The 20,178-nt window shown below is 38.6% G+C and overlaps 1 protein-coding gene across 1 annotated transcript in view; it reads right to left on the bottom strand.

Annotated features, from left to right (window-relative positions):
• LOC127440678 (cyclic AMP-responsive element-binding protein 3-like protein 3-B) overlaps positions 1-19,417 on the bottom strand; it is a 37,292-nt gene extending 17,875 nt beyond the window's left edge. Inside the window, exons 1-3 of the mRNA XM_051697415.1 lie at positions 19,314-19,417; positions 8,750-8,863; positions 5,330-5,627 (exon numbers count right to left, since the gene is read on the bottom strand). Coding sequence (XP_051553375.1) covers positions 5,330-5,627; positions 8,750-8,863; positions 19,314-19,334 — 433 coding nt within the window. The 5' untranslated portion in view covers positions 19,335-19,417. The remainder of the gene's footprint in view (positions 1-5,329; positions 5,628-8,749; positions 8,864-19,313) is intronic.
• Between the last annotated feature and the right edge of the window lie 761 nt (positions 19,418-20,178).

Raw genomic sequence — 20,178 nt, 5'->3', positions numbered from 1 at the left:
GCATCATCAGTGGAGCGGTTGCTTCTGTAAGCAAACTGTAGTGGGTCCAGTGAGGCAGGCAGCACAGAGCAGATGTGGTCTCTGATAAGCTTTTCAAAGCACTTGCTGAAACACCCGCTAATTGATGCGGATCAGCATGCTCTGAGAGTGCGGCCCTGGACTTGCAGCTTTGCGAATATTCACCCATTTGAGAGATTGGGTTATATCCGCAACAGAGACAGTAAACGAACTAACCTCTGCTGTGTCGGGCATGGGAGTTTTCTCCATGGAGGAGATGTTGTTTTCCTCAAAATGAGTGTAAAATGTGTATAGCTAGTCCGGAAGAGAGGAGGTGTTTTTCACAGTGAAGTGATTAGTTGCTTTGAAGCATATATGATATGTGATATCATATATGATATTTTATATATTATATGATTTGAATGTTAAAGGTGCACTTAGTAATTTTTATGTCGAAGTATGGCTTACAATGATGCTTCATCATTCAAAAACAGTAGTTTTCCATTACCAATGCCATTGTAGAAATTCACTATGCACAGTAAACCAGGACTTATTTAATCCATGAATGAAAGTGTCCAATAACAGGGCAGTTACTGAGATTAAGTGAGTAGTATTAAGCTGGTAAGAATAAAAGATCTTTAAAAGGTTGCTGATATGACTGAACTCTTCATCTCCCATGAGTGGTCATTATTTTATACATATGTTTCATAATTACTATTTGTTTCTTTAGAAGTAAAACTTTTTAAATGAGGAAAAAAATTACTGAGTGCACCTTTAAGTCTCAGTCACCGTTCACATTCATTGCACGGAAGGAAAAAAGAAGATGCAATGAAAGTGAATGGTGACTGAGACCGAGCGTTCTGCCTTACATCACCTTTTTGTTCTATGGAAGAAAGTCAATCAGATTTGGAAAATCATGAGGGTGAGTCCCTAAAGTTATTAAATACTTAAAAACTTGTTTATTCATAAAATGGTCATAGATGTACTAGAAGACATTTGAAATTGCAAAGAATCAAACAGCATGTCACCTGCATCTTTTTATTGATTGCTTGATGAAATATGTGATGATTTTAAAATCATACATGCAGCTTTAGTATTTACTGAAAAATAGGCTTTTTGCTGATGTCAACCCAGCATTAGAGGCAGGAAAGCACTACTGCTGTGGTGCACTAAAGCACAACTCATGCTATTACTAGAGATCACAAGCTTGCCTTCCTTCGTTCGACAAAATATATGTATTTACTCCATTCTAAAACTCAGGCTAGTGCTTTTTTACTACCTCTGCAATTGCTTTGAATTCTGAGAGCTTTGAAAGTCTGTGTCAGTAGTTCTCAGCTGGTTTTGCTTCCGGACTCTGATTTTCTGGACATCAAGTGGCAAACCAACACAGTACCAGAATTATTTATCTAAATGTTTGTCTATAAGTTTAATTTTCTTACCCCATTGGCAAATATTTTTCTTGTTTTAACCTTGCTCAATTTTTTAATTTTTTCAATCATTTTATGTCACTTTTTATATCATTTGGACTTATGTAACAGATGACCATAGGAATTTTTGATACATTTGATATATTTGGGATTTTATATATATATTTGGGATATTTATATTTGTGTGAGTTGGTTTTTGTGGTTTACGAGGACATTTTTTTAGGTTACAAACTAGTAATTACGAGGGTATTATGCTATAAATGTGGTTTATGAGGACACCCCTAGTGTCCCTGTAATTCAAAAGGCTTAAAAAAACATACTACAGTTTTTCTGAATTAAGAAACACTAAACCCCATACTCTGAACCAAATGCTCAGTAAACCCATATACCCATTTGTCGAATCAATCACTCTTTTTGTAAAACTGTAAACACATTCTCACTTACTAAAACACATTTCGCACTTTGATGCACTTGTGTTGCAAAATGGTAAACACGGGCAGGAATAGTTAAACACAACTACAACACAGTTGTCATCGTTTACACACAATGACTCAAAATTGTTCACACTTGTTTCTAATGATGTGAAAATGTGATGCTGAGGCAGAATGAAATCTCTCATTGACTTTGATTTAGCATTTTTGAGTGAGTGTACTGTAATGTGTTTTTCATTTAGAGTGTTCTTTGTTCTTTGGGGTTTTGCAGTTGGACTACTGCATTTCTACAGTATGCAAGTGCTGAATATACAGACATGCAATACTGTATTACTTGCAGTACTTACAGTATACCACTGATGTGCACAGAACGGGGGCAGCAGGGGCGCAAGCCTAAAGGTTCACAAATCTAAAGGTGCCCTTTTGGTCATCCAGAAAAAGGGGAGAAATTTTAATAATTAAATTAAAATAGTTACTGTAAATAAAACAAAATTTAAATCTCATCATAATCTCACAATAACAGTAATAATGTGTTATTATGAGATTTCTTTGTAAATCGCAGACGTATTAAAGAAAATTAAGCGGAGGTGCCTTTAAGAGTGTGCGCTACAGCAGATTGGGGGCGGATACCAATCGCAAGTGATCCTCCCTATGCCCTATACTCACTCCGAACTGCAGAGCCCTTGAAGGGGGTACTCTGAAGGAAACATGGCACTACTGTATGAATGTACCCTTTGCTAACAGTCTTGTGGAAGATCTCTCCAAGAAAATATTCATTTTCTCACTTTTGTTTTAGATGAGCATTCAAGTGGCATCCCTTCCTGCAGGAGTGCCCTTCAAGGAAGCAAAAAATGCAGTTTTGAATTCACCCCGGAACATCGAAGTGCCGTTACCTAAAAAGTCCACTCCAGTTATTGTGCTGTAAGTTCATCAAAATAATAATACTCGATTGCTACTGCATTTCCGACATCGTGTACCACTAGTGTAGAGAGATTTATTTATTATATTGGGAGCAGTTGCGTTGCTTTCCGCGATATAAATTAAATTAGTTTTTTATAGAATATTGACATAAACAGAAGGAGCTGTCTGCTTCAGCCAAAGCCTGTTTGGATTTGTTGAAAATAATAAGCCATTAGATTAATCACTTTCTGAAAAATACCATTAGGCTACCACAGTACCGCCACTCCCTATACGCATATTACACAGTCTGTGTAAGGTACCATCTTCCTTGGGGTGCACCATCATACCCTAGGGGGCATCAGAAACTCCACTGGCTGCCCTTACTCACATGTTATACATTATGCAAGGACCCTGAAGCGTTCGTGGGCTTACCCCACGCTCACACTTTCTCATAACGCCTTCGCACAGTGCACTACGTTACCAGGGTAATGCCATGGTACTGAATGATTGATCATGTTCATATTTCATGATACTGACATGGTACTCCAAGGTACTTTAAAAAATACCATGGTTTTACTATGACACATGTCAAAAACATGGGGTTAACATAGACCATGTCTGAAAATAAATAAATAAACAAGTGTATTACCATGGTGCTCTTTGTGAGAAATATAACAGAACAGGCTATTACTTGTGATAAAGGAAAAATTGAAAAAATATGTACAGTATATATATATAAGAAAATGGTTAAATACTCAAAAAGCAAAGAAATTAGTTAAGTGTTTAGAATTACTGCTCATTCCAAAAAAATACAGTTTTTCTCGATTGCTAACAAACAAAAATTGGTAGTGTAAGCCATCCTCACGAAACCATTTTGCCAATTCCCAGCAGAAGGATCATGTACCCCAGTCTATAAACACTATTTACCCTTTTTGCCACATTTCTCTGGTCCAATCACATTTCTTTGCAAAAGTATAAACACACCTCTCACTTTAAGACACAATTGTCATTTAGAAAACACTGCCGTTCAATAAGTAAACTGAAACCAGCACAATTCAAACACACTTAACAAACAATTGTCCATGTGTAAGCACTAACGACCAAAATTATCAATAATGTGTGACAATGCCAAACACTGTTGTTTGTTTGTAGAATTGAAAGACAACCAGTTGTTGGTGGTAGACCAAGCATTTTTTCTGAGGCCCAAGTCAATGCCATCGTGAACATGGTTGTGGTAAACAACCTCATATGCCTCAGAGAAATCCAGGCAAGAATTATTGAAGACAATGACATTTTCCAAAATATAGAGAGAGTCAGCATTTCAACAATTGATCGCATCCTTTGGCGCAACCATATGTGAATGAAACAAGTGTACTGGGTTCCATTTGAGAGGAACTCACAATACCGCGAGGAACGAGGAACAGACAATACTCCAGCTTGATGCCAGTGACACCTTGCATGAGTTCATCTTTGTAGATGAGGCAGGATTCAACCTCACTAAGCGAAGACGAAGAGGGCGCAACATTGTTGGCCAGTGTACTCTCGTGGACATCCCTGGCCAGCTTGGGGGTACTCTTGGCCCATATAACACTCAACATCTTCTGACTTTTCTGGATGGCCTACGGGAAGCTCTTTTCCAACATGCCCAGAGAGAAGTGCAGCCTTGTTATGTTGTTGTTTGGGACAACATACTTTTTCACCATGCTGTTCTGATCCAGAACTGGTTCATGAATGATCCAAGATTCACAAATGTGTTCCTCCCACCATACTCCCCTTTCCTCAATCCAAGGAGTTCTTCTCAGGATGGCGGTGGAAGGTCTATGACAGAAATCCCTATGTACAGAATAACCTTCTCCAAGCCATGGAGGAAGCTTGTGGGGACATTGCTGTGGAGCCCAGTGGTGGCTCAGCCATTCCAGGGCATTTTTTCCCTGCTGTTTGGCTAGGGAAAACATAGCCTGTGATGTTGATGAAAATCTCTGGCCTGACCCTGGTCGGAGACAGGATGCTGACCTAGAATGAACTGTTATTGCTATTACAGTACTGTAGCGTACTCTAACCCTCTTACCTAGGTGAAAATGCTCTGTTTCTTTCCTTGTTTCTTAGCCTTCTTTGTTTTCCGCAAATTCCAATTTGGCGAATTTGTGTGGGTGACTTACAGTACATTACTGTGACCACTACAGTGACAAGCATGATTGTTCAACAAGCAACTGCATTACCGTACTGTAGAATGTTTGACTGGAAAATAAACATCCTGTAAGAAGGACAATTGTAGTATTTGTGTGACTGTATGATTCACATCATGTCAAACTCATGGAGTGGAACATATCTGACATTCAGGGACATTTTATAGTTATTGGTTCATGAAAACCTTTTTATAATAGTTTTTTCAATTCCTCCCAGCAGTGTGTAAAGGGTATTCAATTTGATGGTTTTGTGTGTAATTTGAATGAAAGTTTGGTTTCTATGACAGATAATATGGTTTTGACTACAATGTTTACTTTTGGGTCAAAAGTCAAGGGTTTGGCCTTGATCTATTTTGTAGTCTCATGGATTAAGAAAAGGAGAACTCACCCAGATCAATGGAGAAATCAGGCCCTGTGTTTGCAGGAAGTACACCGTGCTCCTCTATCTGTTGAGGAATACCCTGAGGATGAAGATGAGGATGGTGAGGGTGGAAGACGGAGTCGAAAAGTGGGCTGTGGGGTGGCGGGGGGCTGTCCAGGTGATCTGATGGGGTGTCGTCACTGATTCCGCTGTCACAAGGGGACGAGACCCACAGAGGTGAGCAGGGATTCAACACACATTCTGATGTACGCAGTAGGGAGTCCAGGAAGTTATCAACAACACCTACACCATGCCACACAGTCTCCTGGAACACACACAGATGTCAGTGGAAGCACACATTTAAAACACATACACAACAGATAATATAGCAGATACTCAGATATACAGAGAAACACAACACACACAACTGTGATTCACACATAGACAACACACAACTATCAGAGCAGAAACACACATAACATATACACACAACCACACAGAAAACACTAGGGTCAGATTGGCCAATGGTAATTGCATGTACATAGGCTAATGCATATAAATATATTTAATTTTGAGAATAAAAAATGCCCTCATAATACTTTATTCCTGAATGTTTTACGCACCCAGAAAGAGAATGGGGTCGCTAACACAGAACACATTCTTGTGTAACGGGAGCCAGCTGGTGTAAACCTCACTCCTGGCCTCAAGAGGCAAACTAGCGACTGACGCTAGGGGCTGTAGCCTTTAGCCTCCTTGTTAGTGTGCCCGCCTCCGATTCTGGCAGATGTCGGTTTGAATCCCGCTCGGAGCGGGTTGAGCAGGACCGGTTACAGTGGTACCATGACCCGGATGGGAGTGAGGCTTAGGGGGGTGAGTGAAATGGGAGCCATCTGGTACATGGTAGCTGTTCTGTATGTGCAAACCTCACTCCCCTGGCCTCAAGAGGTGCACTAGCAACTAACGCTAGAGGCTTTAGCCTTTAGCCTCCTCATGCACTAAAAAAAGTTAATCAAAGCGGCACGAATAGAGCAGAATGCAGGTGTCTCGAAACACGTTTTAACCACTGAAGTTCTTTTTTCTAAAGGTGTTGTTATTATTTTTTTCCCCATTAAATGACATGCAGAAAATGCCTCTATTACCTTTCAGATATCAATGAAATAGGTGCCATGAAACGCCCATCTCTGTACCAACCCTAGGCTGGGTAAAAAGTAGGGTAAAAGTTGTCTGCGGGCCGCGGTAAAAGAATTTGTTTAGCCAATCAGAAGACTTTCTGCCTATCAATCATTGTGCATGTTCACAAGGCAGCTGCGCCGGTACTGTGTCCTGCTCAAGGTCAGACAACGAAATGGTAAGGAAGACCCTCCTACCTCCATCTGCTCCAACACAGTGGTTTCTTGTGTGTTTGTGTGTGTGCGTGTCTTTGGAGTGCAGGCTTTTGCAAAGAGGGGGTGTGGCTTAATCAACGGCTTGTCTGGTGGAAGTTCCAGAACGGCTAAAATCACTTACAGCACCTTTAGCCTGACATAGGGAGCGAATTCCAATCGAAAATGATCATCCCTATGCCCCTGAAGGACAGAGCGCTTGATGTGGCCATTCTGAAAGGAACATGGCATTACTGTATGTACAGTAGCCTTTGCTAACTGTCTTGTGGAAGGGCCATTTGTGAAAAACATAAATAAATAATTTTCTTACTTGCGCTTACAACGATCCTTCGAGTCGCATCCCTTTCTTGCAGTGCCTTTCAAGGCTGCAAAAATGTCATTTGGTAAATGAATAACGCCTAAAAAAATGTGGCGCTCCTGCACGAGATGCTAAAAAAATCTGTGAGATGCAGCACAAAGATTTACATAGGAACAAAACAAAAAAAGAGCACGGAAGGACACACGAACACACAACTGTGACGTAGCAGTAATTATGAGCAAAGGCTGATTATTTGCTTGTTTTGTTCACCCTTTTCTACAATATTTTCTTCAACTTCATGTCCCAGGGGTTGATTTGTATGAAAACTAATATATTTCAACATATTTCTTTTGGTTATATGAAGGTCTCATTTTAACTGAATTGGACATTTTTACCAGGCTTTTATCATTAATTTTGGTACATTTCAAATTCCTTTTATGCATAGATTTGACTGTCTTAGCCTTGTCCCAGACTTTCAGTATTAAACTATGAAAATCCATTATAAAATATACATTATTACATGTTTAAAACTATGAGAATATAAACAAAGATTAAAATGAATATAAACCATTTCAATAGTTATTGAGTAAAGATGTTTTTTTCATAAATGACGCATGAGTTATTGCGTCATTTCCACCACACCAAGCAGTTTTGCCCCAATAAAGTTTTTCTTTTCAAAAGTTAGTGTACTTGTTAACCGAATGGACAAAAGAGTCAGTAAAGAGCATGATTGAGATGAAATATGAGACAAGTGATGTTTGAAGGACAATTTCAGAATATTTTTCAAATTTTATATTAGAACATTTGTATTGGGCATCTCTTCCAATCAAGCTTACATTTCTGAAAATATTGTTTAATTGTGTGTGTTTGGGATACATAAAATGTAAGCTATGAAATTAGCCTTAGCAAGACAAGGGAGTTGACCATTTTATCCCAAAAACATTTCCATCAGTGACATTTCCAGCACAGAATTCCAGACTTTCAGAAACAAAATGACAAAATTGAAATAAATCTTGATGCATACACACACACTGTTGTACATTGTTTGTAGACAAATGTAAAAAAAAATTACTGAGAGTGTGAAAAAACTGTTTTCTAGAAATATATATATTTTAATATTATGTAACCCTGAAGTTTAAATAGCTTATGGAAATGTTCCCTCTATAGTAAATGTATCTTACTTTAAAGGAATATTCCAGGTGCAATACAAGTTAAGCTCAATCGACAGCATTTGTGGCATAATGTTGATTATCACAAAAAATAATTTCAACTCGTCCCTCCTTTTCTTTAAAAAAAAGCAAAAATCGAGGTTACAGTGAGGTACTTACAATGGAAGTCAATGGGGTCAATTTTTGGAGGGTTTAAAGGCAAAAATGTGAAGCTTATACTTCTATAAAAGCACTTACATTAATACTTCTGTAAAGCTGTTTAAATTGTCATTTTTACAGTCACTTTAGAGTTGCAGTCTCTTCAAATGCTGTCGATTGAGCTTAACTTGTATTGAACCTGGAATATTCCTTCAAGGACATTTTGCAGTGTAGCATGTAGCAAAAACACATCTTGTAACACACACACTTGAGAGTTGACAGACACATCTGGGTCAGACACATAATGTTCCATCTCTGTGTTTACAGAAAATCCTTCCAGGATGGAAACAATTCAAAATAACTCAAAATAAAATATTCTATGTGTGCCCTCAATAGGAAGGTTCTGTTGTGATTTATCAGATGAACTCAAGTCACAAATATCAAACAAGACTACACTCACTCTTTGATCTGTGATTGACCAGGTGGGGTTGACATGATCACCATTACCATCCATATGAGAAGTCTTCTGGGGCTGCTCAAGGAGAAGATCTAGGAGTTCAAACCCAGCATAAGCCTGAGAGAAGAAGAAAATATAAGTCATGTCTTACGCCTTCCTAGAGGAAAATCGGATTGCTAAGAGGTTGCTTTTCAACAGCTCAGAAGCCTTTTTGGTCTTTTAGGCCTAATTATCAACTGACTTTGAATGTCAAAAACAGTTTAAAGAGCCCTTATTATGCTCATTTACAGGTTCATAATTTTATTTTGGAGGTCTACTAGAATAGGTTTATATGCTTTAATGTTCAAAAAACACATTATTTTTCTCATACCGTACATTGCTGCAGCACCTCTTTTCACCCTCTGTCTGAAACGCTCTATTGTAGCTCCTGTCTCTTTAAAGCCCTCCTTTCCGAAAAGCCAGCTCTGATTGGTCTGCTGGTCCAATCTGTTGTGATTGGTCAACCGCTTAGAGCTTGTGTCGGAAATGTAACGCCCCTTACCATAACCGAGTTTCAGCTACTGGGCATTAGGCGGGCATTTTGCAAATGTGTTACATTTTGACGTAGCTATGTCACGGAAGTAATGGCTGGACTGCAAACCAGGTGTTTCAGGCAGTTCATGAGCAGTGTTTTCTGTGGGAGAGAGTAACTCTCTTTAGCGTGGACTTTGTGCTTTGTAACTTTGCAGACATTTTACATGCACAAACAGCTATATTACACACTAAAGGAAAGGTAAAATCCCAAAAAGCATAATAGGGCCTCTTTAAGAAAAAACGATCATCACACATAGATGTTTGCCCATTACCCCATTTTAGTCTTGCATGTAAAAGCCTTTATATCAGTGTTGTGCAAAATCGGACTCCTCACTAGATTCTCACTCCCTGCTACCTGATTGGTCCCTATACCTAAAACCCATCCCCTACACCTACGAAATCATCATGTTCTGACTGGCTTATCCAGTGAGCGCAAGTTTTATGCGCTTGATTGTCTGTGTTTTGATGCCACAAACAGAGCATTACCCGATGATTTTTCTTGCATTGCCAGACTTTTTGAATAAGCTGATTTTTTTATACTAATCAGTTTATTGCTGTGCATGTCTTCTTTTGATCAGGCAAACAGTCATCACAGCATTGGTCGAGCCAGTGTTGTTGTGTCAGGCCAGAGACTATTTAGCCCGAGAAGGAGCACTTGTATTAAAAAGAATGGGAGGAATTGGAACACTCAATATGGCGGATGTAGAAAAGGAAGTCCCGCCTTACAGGTAAAAGAGCCAATCACCTTTTAGGAACAGACAGCACCTGCCAGTCACCTCGTGGACACACATGTGCATTAGCTGAATAATAGTGTTTTTTAGCATGATTGGAGCTAAAGAAGGACAATCTATGATACCACTGTTGTCAGATTTTACTGCTGATTTTAAATATGTTCTTTGATTGTAATTTTGACCAGCCATTTTCGAGATTTCGGTCTTTCCCCATTCAAGTCGATAGGAGCTGCACTTTTATGCTGCTTGTATCCATTGAAAATTGCTGCCAGGGAGTGTTCCAAAGATGGCCACCTAGTGGACTGACTAGCCTTTAAAGGGACTTTGGTCGGGCTAGGCGGGTCGCTCCAAACAAAGAGGAATTTCTATAGCGCTACAGAGACCATGTGTTTACAGTTTTCGAGAAAATTAACCTATAATGGCTTACTTACAGTTGTCTCTGCACATTAAGGTGGGATTAAAGTTTTTTTTAACACAGATAAAGTTACACACTTCAGCTTTAAATAGATGGAGAACAAACTAGAATATCATAAGAGTCTTGGAGGTGGGCTCTTTAGACTGAGCCAGTAAGTAACCACTTAGCACCACCTACATTTTCTTTGGACAATGTGAAAAGTCTAGTTCACACTATGCTGAATAGAAACCTCCCACAATTTATTATGAGGCAGGAGGGCACTCAGACTGTTAAAGTTTAACCAGGTTGCGCTGGCATGAAAAATTCATTTGAAAGCCTGCAATGCTATTGTGAGTGCCGTAACACAGAGAACACCTGTCGTTCTTGGCAAAGAATGTCACAGTCTGTTCAACTGGGACAAGTTCACAATTGGAACACAGCAGGTGATTTGTGACACAAGACAGATACATCTCTTCACTACTCCGGTTATAGTGTAAAGCAAAAGCATAGCATCGAATTTGTCAAAAAATAATGGAATTTGACAATGTAAATAATGAATCCATGGGCTGCCAACTTCAGCTGAGAAAAATAAGAGGCACTCTCAGTTTCTTTAAACAAATGATACTGCAAGAATGTAGGAGAGCTATGCATGTGTTGACGAATGTGACAGGCATGTAGAGCAATTCACATTTTAGTTACTGTTTTTACCAACAGTTTGCTTTGCTTTGTTCAGTTAAATTTAGTGTTTGACAATAATATGTAAATCTATACAATTTCAAACAGTTTCAAACAACCACACAGGACAAGGAAGATTATTTTTTATTTTTTTTAACTTAAGTCTGTTCAGTATATACAGTAAGTATCTTCTTATAAGTGTTCATTAGTATGTCATACTAATATTATTAGTAGTAGTAGTACAATCCCAATTCCACAAAAGTTGGGACAGTATGGAAAATGCTAATTAAAACCAAAAAAGAGTCGATCGTAAATTCTATTCACCCCGTGCTATATTGAAAGCACTGCAACAACACATTATTTGATGTTTTATTTCGTGAATACATTTTTTTTTTTTTAAATATACTCTTATTTCAGATGATTGCAACATGCTCCCAAAAAGTTAGGACAGTCGAGTGTTTATCACTGTGTAACATCACTATTTCTTCTAATAACACTTATTAAGTGTTTGGGCACTGAAGACACAAGTTTGTTAAGTTTAGCAAGCGGAATTTCCCCCCATTCATCCATTATGCAGGTCTTCAGCTGCACAATTGTACGGGCCTTCATTGCCGTATTGTGCGTTTTATAATGCGCCTCACATTCTCAATTGGAGACAGATCAGGGCTGCAGACAGGCCAATCTAGCACCAGCAGTATGTGGTTTGGCGTCGTCCAGCTGGAAAATGAAGAGATGTCCCTGGAAAAGACAGCATCTGGATGGCAGCATATGTTGCTCTAAAATGTTTACATATCTTTCTGCATTAATGGTGCCCTCACAGATGTGCAAGTTACCCATGCCATGAGGTGACCCTGATAACAGCTTGGATGGTCCTTTTCCTCTTTGGCCCGGAGAACATGGTGTCTTTTTTTCCAAAAAATATTTGAAATGTGGACTTGTTGGACAAAAAAACACAATTCCACTGTTCTACTTTCCATATCAGAAGAGACTGAGTCCAGAGAAGTCGGCGGTGCTTCAGGACAGTGTTGATGTATAGCTTCTCCTTTGCATAGTAAAGCCTTAAAGTGCATTTGTGGATGCAGCGGTGAATGGTGTTGATTGACAAAGGTTTACCGTAGTATTCCTGAGCCCATGTCATGATATCCATTACAAACACATGACAATTTTTAAGACAGTGATGTCTGAGAAATGGGAGATCACTCACACTCAGAAGTTTTGACAGAGATTTGACAGGATTAATTGATTCTTATAACTATATTGTGCACTTTAGAGGGTGAAATGCCCCAAATCCTTCCACTTTGTCTATGGGGAATATTGTTCTCAAAGTGCTGGATTATTTGCTCACGCAACTGATGGCAAACTGGCGAGCCTGGACTCATCCATAGGCTTTTTTCTTTTTTCTTTTTTGGAGGCTCCTTATATACTATAACATGATTGCCTCACCTGTTTAATATCACCTGTTTCACATCACCTTGTTATTTCAGCTCGTCAGATTCGTATTAGTCCTCAATTGCCCTGTCTCAATTTTTTTGGAATGTGATGCAGGCATCAATTTAATAAAAACATATATCTTCAAAAAGCAATGTTGTTGATTGGTAAAACATGAAGTACCTTGTATTTATTTTGAATACATGTCAAAGTACATTTACTAATCACTCCTTTTTGATTTTATTGGCATTTTGCATACGGTCCCAATTTTTTTTTTTGGAATTGTGGTTGAAGTATGTATACTATAAAGAAGGGTGCACACTTACAGTAATATTCAAAAGCAGATCTGGAGTTAATAAAGTAATAACTGCATCCCTTAGGTACAAGTACTGTAGACTACTAGCAAAAATAAAAGGACTTTTGGCACCGCCTTTTATTCCACTTCAGCAGAAAATTGGACTGTCCATTTTAGTCAGGAAGAAGGGTCCCTCATATGCATGTTTAAATCTTTGCAATGTTTTAATGATTCATTTATGTATTAGTATAGTTATGCTAATATTTGGAGGTTTATGTAAATATAAAGAGGTTTATTTTGAGGGTTTGGATTTATTATTAGGTTACTTGATTGAATATTGTTATTTACCTCACTTGTTTTGTTGTGGGTAGAAACTGGCCTTTTTAAATCTGAAGTATGTAATTTTGAGTGTCACCAAATGGAATTTCAAAAATGTATCACTGCTTTCAAACAGATTTCAGAAACCTCTCCCCATCCTCCATTGGTAGGAGAGATAAACATACATAACATGAGCACAACTATGCAGAAAACATACATAGATTGCCTGGAAGAACAGTCATTTTGTGTTGCTATGGACAATGGTCGTTATTCAGAAATATTTCACCCCTGTCGACCACGACTGACCAATCAGAATGAAGTATAACAGCAGTGAGCTGTGTAATAAGCAACATGACATTCCACTTGTGACCTATATGCTGTTGACACTGAAAATTCAGTATGCTCCTTTAAATCTTACATGTTGAAAATGAGTGTGAGGGCTACTTCTCCCCCCTCTGCTCCAGGCAAGTTAGACTTTCAAGTTGTTTCAGCTCTGCTCACTTTAAAGATTCAGATAAGTAAGAAAAGAACAGAAATATAAATGAAAAAGAATATTGTGCTCTGAAAACCCTCTTGATGTACTGGAGTTAAAGCCAAAAGTTAAGATTCATTGTGCCATAGAAAGTAAACCCTGTCCCAAAGCTGGTAGTCTGCAGAGCACCAGAGTGGTGAATTAGCAAAGCATACACAGAGATTCTGGATTGAGTCAGGAGGGACTGGCTTTGAATCACTGTTTTATGGCTTTTCGTTTATATCTGCTTGGTTGATTGGCTTTCTGGTTAAGAATGGTTTTATAGAATAGTTACGCATTACTGTTTGGTACATTGTTTATGCTAAGTTGTGGTGGTGGCATAGTGGGCAAAAGCACAGACCTTGCAAGCAGAAGGTTGCTGGTTTGGCCCCCACTGCTAGCACCATTGTGTCCTTGGTAGAGCTAAAGCCTTGACTGAATAATTTCTCCTAGACAGCAATGAGATGAATGTAGATCAAATGGAGACTTTTGCTTTAGTTTCAGCTGCTTATCCGATAGTTCATCCACATTATTTGTTATAGAGATCTCTTTAAATGTTTCTCATTGACAACAATTACATGATGGAGAACAAATGGAGACTTTTGCTTGAGGATCTCATTCAGTGTCCTCTCACATTTTTCACCTGAGAAAAAGGCCCTAGTTATCACACACATGTCTCCTTAAGAGTTTTAGATAAAATTTGAAAGTCTCAAACTGTGCTCAAATTTGCTAAGATTCCAAAGTCTGCAGTCAAAATTCAGTGATCTCAGTATGCAAACAAAATCATCTCAGTGTTGCTATCCACGTTCATTTTATAGAGATATATTGGTAATAAAAGCTCAGTTGGTTCTCCAAGACAGAACCAAAGAAAAATGCAGCAGTAATCTCACATGTGTTTTCAGATTAAATCTCAATAAAGTCTCAAACACTGCTCAGATTTGGCAAAATACCAAAATCTGCAATAAGAAATCAAAGATATCAACATGAACACAAACATTTCTCATCAAATTCGTCCAAAACTAAATTATCTGAGTGGTGCTAACCACACAAATTTTAAGGAGATCTCTTTAATATCTCAGTCGTTTCTCCTAGAAAGGAATCAGATTAAATGGAGATCAAATGGAGAATTTTGCTTCAGTCTCAACTGCTTTTAAGAATTTTGTCCTTAGATAAAGGCCCTGGTAATCTCACACGTGTCTCCTCTAGGGTTTCAGAAAAGATCTCAGCAATGTCTCAACTGTGCTGGAATTTGCCAAGATACCAAAGCCTGCAATCAAAAGTCAGAGATTTCAATATGAACTCAAACATTTCTCATCAAATTCGCCCAAATTATCCAAATTATCTGACATATGCTATCCACATTAGTTTTACGCAGATCTTTTTAAAATCTCAATAATTTCTCCTAAACAGTAATGAGATGAAATGGAGAGAATATTTAGACTTTTTCTTTATGGTTCTCAGATTTTTCTCTGGGGTTTTTTTTGTTTTTTTTTTCTTCTTCTTTTGTGTGGTTTCGAGAAGCTTCATTAGGGCAAAGCCATTTCTGAAAACTATTCTGTATTATCTGGCTTGCTAATGATGCATTGTTGGCACAGCGAATCTTATACCAAAACAGATACATTTACTAATACAACACCTTTTGGACCATTTAAAACTCAGCCTAGTTTTTTATCTAAGACTGCTCATTCTGTCTACATTATTTGTGTATTATTGACTGAATTTATTTTTTAGCTCCTTGTGACCTACATTTTACCGTGGTCATGCAAGGTTTTTTCCAGTGGAGATAAGCTTATCACATCTAAGCAAAGTTTTGAATGGCTTGTGCAATAGGCACAAAAGAGTAACACACAAAGCCACAACAAATGGCATGCTTGACTAGTGAACCTTCAAAGAGCAAGAGACTATTTCATAGCTGTTGGCTTCGAGGACACAGCATTAAAGTTTCAAGGATATTTGTGAAGAGACTCCTCAATCAAGAGAAAACCCAATAAGATTTAATTGCACTTTGACACTAAACAAATTGTAGGATTCTAAAGACCCTCATACACACAGACACACTCTTAAAACACTGTATACTACACAACACAATCAAGAGCAATCCTAAAACTCTCATTACATTATGGACATTTTGCAAAAACTGATTGCGGTACTAAATCAAAATTATAGATGGTAAAGGAATCCTTTGACACGGCAAATATTTCTCATGGGTGAGCACGTGTGGGTAATTACAACATTTCAGGCTAATTGCGTATATCTGCTGAACATTCTCAGCGTAATCTGTTCTTAATGGAAAAACTCAGAGAAGAGCTTTGAGTTTCATTGTTGTTTACAGTGACACTATTTTCTATGGGTGCACCAAACCACTTAACTAATTAGGAAAATATATTTATCACAGGGGTTTTATGTTGTTGTCATATCCACAAGCTTTCAAGCATTTAAATCTACTGGTTCATTTGAAAGAAGGTCAAAGGAGCAAATTGATCTTTAATATCTCAATTCAAAAAAGTTCCAAATGTTAGTTTAAGAGTATCTTGTTCATCTAGGCCTCCCAAGTATAAGTGACTGCTTTCCTTGCACCGTTGAAGATCCTTCTTGCATCCCTCCACCTCCCCATCTCCACCTTTACATTTCATTACGCCTATACCAATTATCATTTCAAAAGTGTCTTTCTATTTCTTGCTTTAGTCAGATAGTCTGGTACTGACAAGCATCATCTCCCATCAGACATTTTTGCGTGCATTCAAATGTGTTTACCTTTTTGCTGTGGTGCCTCTGAGCCTCAGTTCATGGGTTCCGATCCCATGGAAACACATATAATCAATAATGAGAGCAATTCTGTGGTTGCATTTTCTTATAAAATTACAGTTTTACTCCACTGATGGTGAGGTTTAGGGTTGGGGTTTGGGTAAATGTTTATGGTGAATATGCATTCCTTTTGACTGTATTACATCATTTACAGCAAAACAAAAAAACTCACTTTACAACTCGATTTTGGCGCCACTCTGTGGACATTTCATCTGGAAACTCAAGCATGCTCATACGTTCATCAACTTTTTTAGCTTTGGTCTGTGTGATTAGAATTTCAGATTTCAGCAAGAGAACTTTCGACCTACTGCCACCAAATTCACAGTGAGATCAGTCCGTTTAAACAGAGGAAATTTTTCTTACAGTCTTTATCAGTACAGTATTTAAAAATGGTTAATATATGAATATTTGCTAGTTAAGGGCATTATTAGACATTTTACAGTAATCTTCAGCCTGGTAAGATTCAATGCTAAAACAATTTGAATTTAAGTATTTACACAAGGCCTGTTTTGAAAGAGAAATTTAAAGGGTTTTCATTTATATATATATATATATATTAGGGGCAGTGGTAGCTCAGCTTCTTCCCCCAAGCAATCAGACTTCTGAACTCTTGATCTCCCACGATCAAATACATCAGCACTGCACTTTATTACCCTTACTCTTATATCTCACAACTGACTAAGGGCAGAGGTAGCTCAGCGGTTAAGGCTCTGGGTTACTGATCAGAAAGTCAGGGGTTCAAGCCCCATCACCGCCAAGATGCCACTGTTGGGCCCTTGAGCAAGGCCCTTGACCCTATCTGCTCCAGGGGTGCCGTATCATGGCTGACCCTGCACTCTGACCCCAGCCTAGCTGGGATATGTGAAAAAGAAGAATTTCACTGTATATGTGCAAATGTATAATGTGTGATAAATAAAGAAAATTATAATTTAAAAAAATTATTATATATATAATTTTGGTTTTATTACAAGGCACACTGAAATTTAGTGATACTACCCAAATTCACTAATAATCTAGTATTTATAATCCAGTCAGTCCAGTTATAATCCAAAAAAGCTCATTCTGACTTTATGTCTCTGTGGTGGCATGGGCGTGATCGAGCGTTCATCCGGAGAGAGACAACATGCGGCCACGCTGCATGTTTGTTTATGCTGGTTTTAAGTTAAGTTTGGCATTAAAACTTTATGTTTAGTGACTCCAGCCAGGTCTCCTAAGCAACCAAATTGGCCCAGTTGCTAGGGAGAGTAGAGTCACATGGGGTAACCTCCTCGTGGTCACTTCAAAGTGGTTCTCCCTCTCAGCGGGTGCGTGGTGAGTTGTGCGTGGATGCCGTGGAGAATAGCGTGAAGTCTCCACAATCGCTATGTCTCCACGGTAATGTGCTCAATAAGCTACGTGATAAGATGCGCGGATTGACGTCTGCCGAGACGGGGAGGAGCGGTTCCGTCTGCCAGGGGCCGGAGGACTCGCTGCCATCCGCCAGGGGAGCAGTGAGCTGGTGTCTGCCAGAGGGCAGAGGAGCGGTTGAGGGCCAGGCGACAGTGCGTCCGAGAGCCGGCAAGCAAGTTCTTCTTTCTCTCTCCTCTCTCTCTCTCTCTGTGTCTCCGCTTGCCCTTTCTCTTTCCCCATGCCTCCCCTCGTCTCTCCCACTAGGTTCGCAGGAGGCGGGGTGGACCACCGGCTGACAGTGGGGGGGGGGGGGTTGGGGTTAGTCAGAACGGTGACCCGGCCTGAATCGGGCGGGGGAGGAGTGTGACGAGGAGGATAGCACGGCCAGTGCTGATCAGCAGGACAGCGAGATAAGGGGCATCTGGAGACGCCGGTTCGAGAGAGAGAGACGCACACGGCCACGTTGTGTGTGTCTATTTGTGTTATGCTTTATGTTTGTTTTATGTTGAGTTTTGCATTAAAACTTTATGTTTACTGTTCAGCAGGTTCCTGCTACCTCCTTGCCCATCCTTATACTGTTACAGTCTCACAATTCTGCCTTCATTTTGTGCAATTCAGACTTATTTCCTTAAAATAAAGTCACAACTGTGAGTTTATATATCACAATTGCGACTCTTTGCAGTGCAATTATTATTTAGCAATTGCGATTTAATATCTCACAATTGTGACTTTCTATTATGCAACTGTGAGTTATAGCATTGCAACTGTGAAAAATAGGAGATAGAATTCAAAAGGAATTTCAAGATTTTAAAGGAACGAGTTTAAAGAAATGTTCCGCATTCACAAGTAAAAGGAATATTCCGAGTTCAGTACAAGTCAAGCTCAATCGACAGGATTTGTGGCATAATGTTGATTACCACAAAAATTTATTTCGATTCATCCTTCCTTTTCTTTAAAAAAAGCAAAAATCAAGGTTACAGTGAGGCACTTACAATGGAAGTGAATGGGGCCAATTTTTAGAGGGTTTAAACACAGAAATGTGAGGCTTAGTGTTAGAAACAATAAAGAACTATTTGTACTTTGAAAAGCTGGAGCTACATATTTACTGTAAGACTGAAGGTAAAAGTTTAAGAATCGGACACTGAAAAACCTATATTATCCTGGATATTTTGGTTTGATGCATTCCTCTGGTGGTCCCTAAATATTTATAACAGTCACTGCTCTGGTACTGTGGGCTGTAAGATGTGAGAAAATAACATTTCTTGAAAGTTCAAGAGTAATCTTTTCGAATTAAAGAATAAAAGATACACTAAACCTAACCATAAATAAATAATAAAAAAAAAAAAAAAAAAAAAAAAAAAAGCATAAAAGGCACCATTTGCTAACCATTGCCCCATTCCAAAACAATGAAAATCACAGAAAAACAAAAACAAAATGCAATACTTCACCTTGTCTGAGAGAAGTGCCATATTCCACGCGCTAGAACTTTCTACAGCAATACAAGAAAATAGTCGAAATGAATAAATCCAAAGAGAAATGTGGAGTATGTCAGTGCTGTACGGTCTTCAGGGTAATTCTCTCAGTGTGTGTGTGTGTGTGTGTGTGTGTGTGTGTGTGTGTGTGTGTGTATGTGTTTCTTAAACACTATTCTTTGTTCTGGGACAAAGTTGAAACCCTAGATAAACTCCAGATAATAAGTCATGATTCAACTGGATTGGCAATGTTTGGGCTTTGACTAACAGGTTGAATCATACCGGGTTCTGAGTACTATTTACCAGTGAAGAGTTTATGCTGATCTCATCACAATAAATTAACTAAATTAACAAGATAACAGAAGAGAATGAGATCACTGTAATGTAAATATCTGGTGCCAAAGACATGACAATTGAACTGCTCTGAGGTTTCTCTTTCAAAGCGCTTGAGAGTTAATTCAGTTTCAGTCATTTTTTAATTTTTTTTAATTTTTTTATTAACATTTTTATTGATTCCATTCATAAAAAAACCAATAGACACAACATAAAATATGGGATCAGATATATAAATCCTTCCCCCCGATCACCCCCCCCCCCGACACAAACACACATTACAGTGGTCTCTTACAATTATAACAACAAATTTGAAACAAACTAAAAAAAAAAACTTTCAAAAAGCAAGAGTGCACATACACATCAAACTAAAAATAAAAAATAAAAAATCCCTCTCCACTGCCCCTCCCCGAGAACCCTCCAAATAATCCAAATATCCACCCCACTTCCTATTAAACAAATCCCACTCTCTTAACCATCTGAAAATTGCCTCCTCAAATGCCGCAAC

The sequence above is a fragment of the Myxocyprinus asiaticus genome, chromosome 5 (genome assembly GCF_019703515.2).
Source record: "Myxocyprinus asiaticus isolate MX2 ecotype Aquarium Trade chromosome 5, UBuf_Myxa_2, whole genome shotgun sequence".
NCBI classification, from domain to species: Eukaryota; Metazoa; Chordata; class Actinopteri; order Cypriniformes; family Catostomidae; genus Myxocyprinus; species Myxocyprinus asiaticus.
This window is presented reverse-complemented; position numbering and strand designations above follow the sequence as displayed.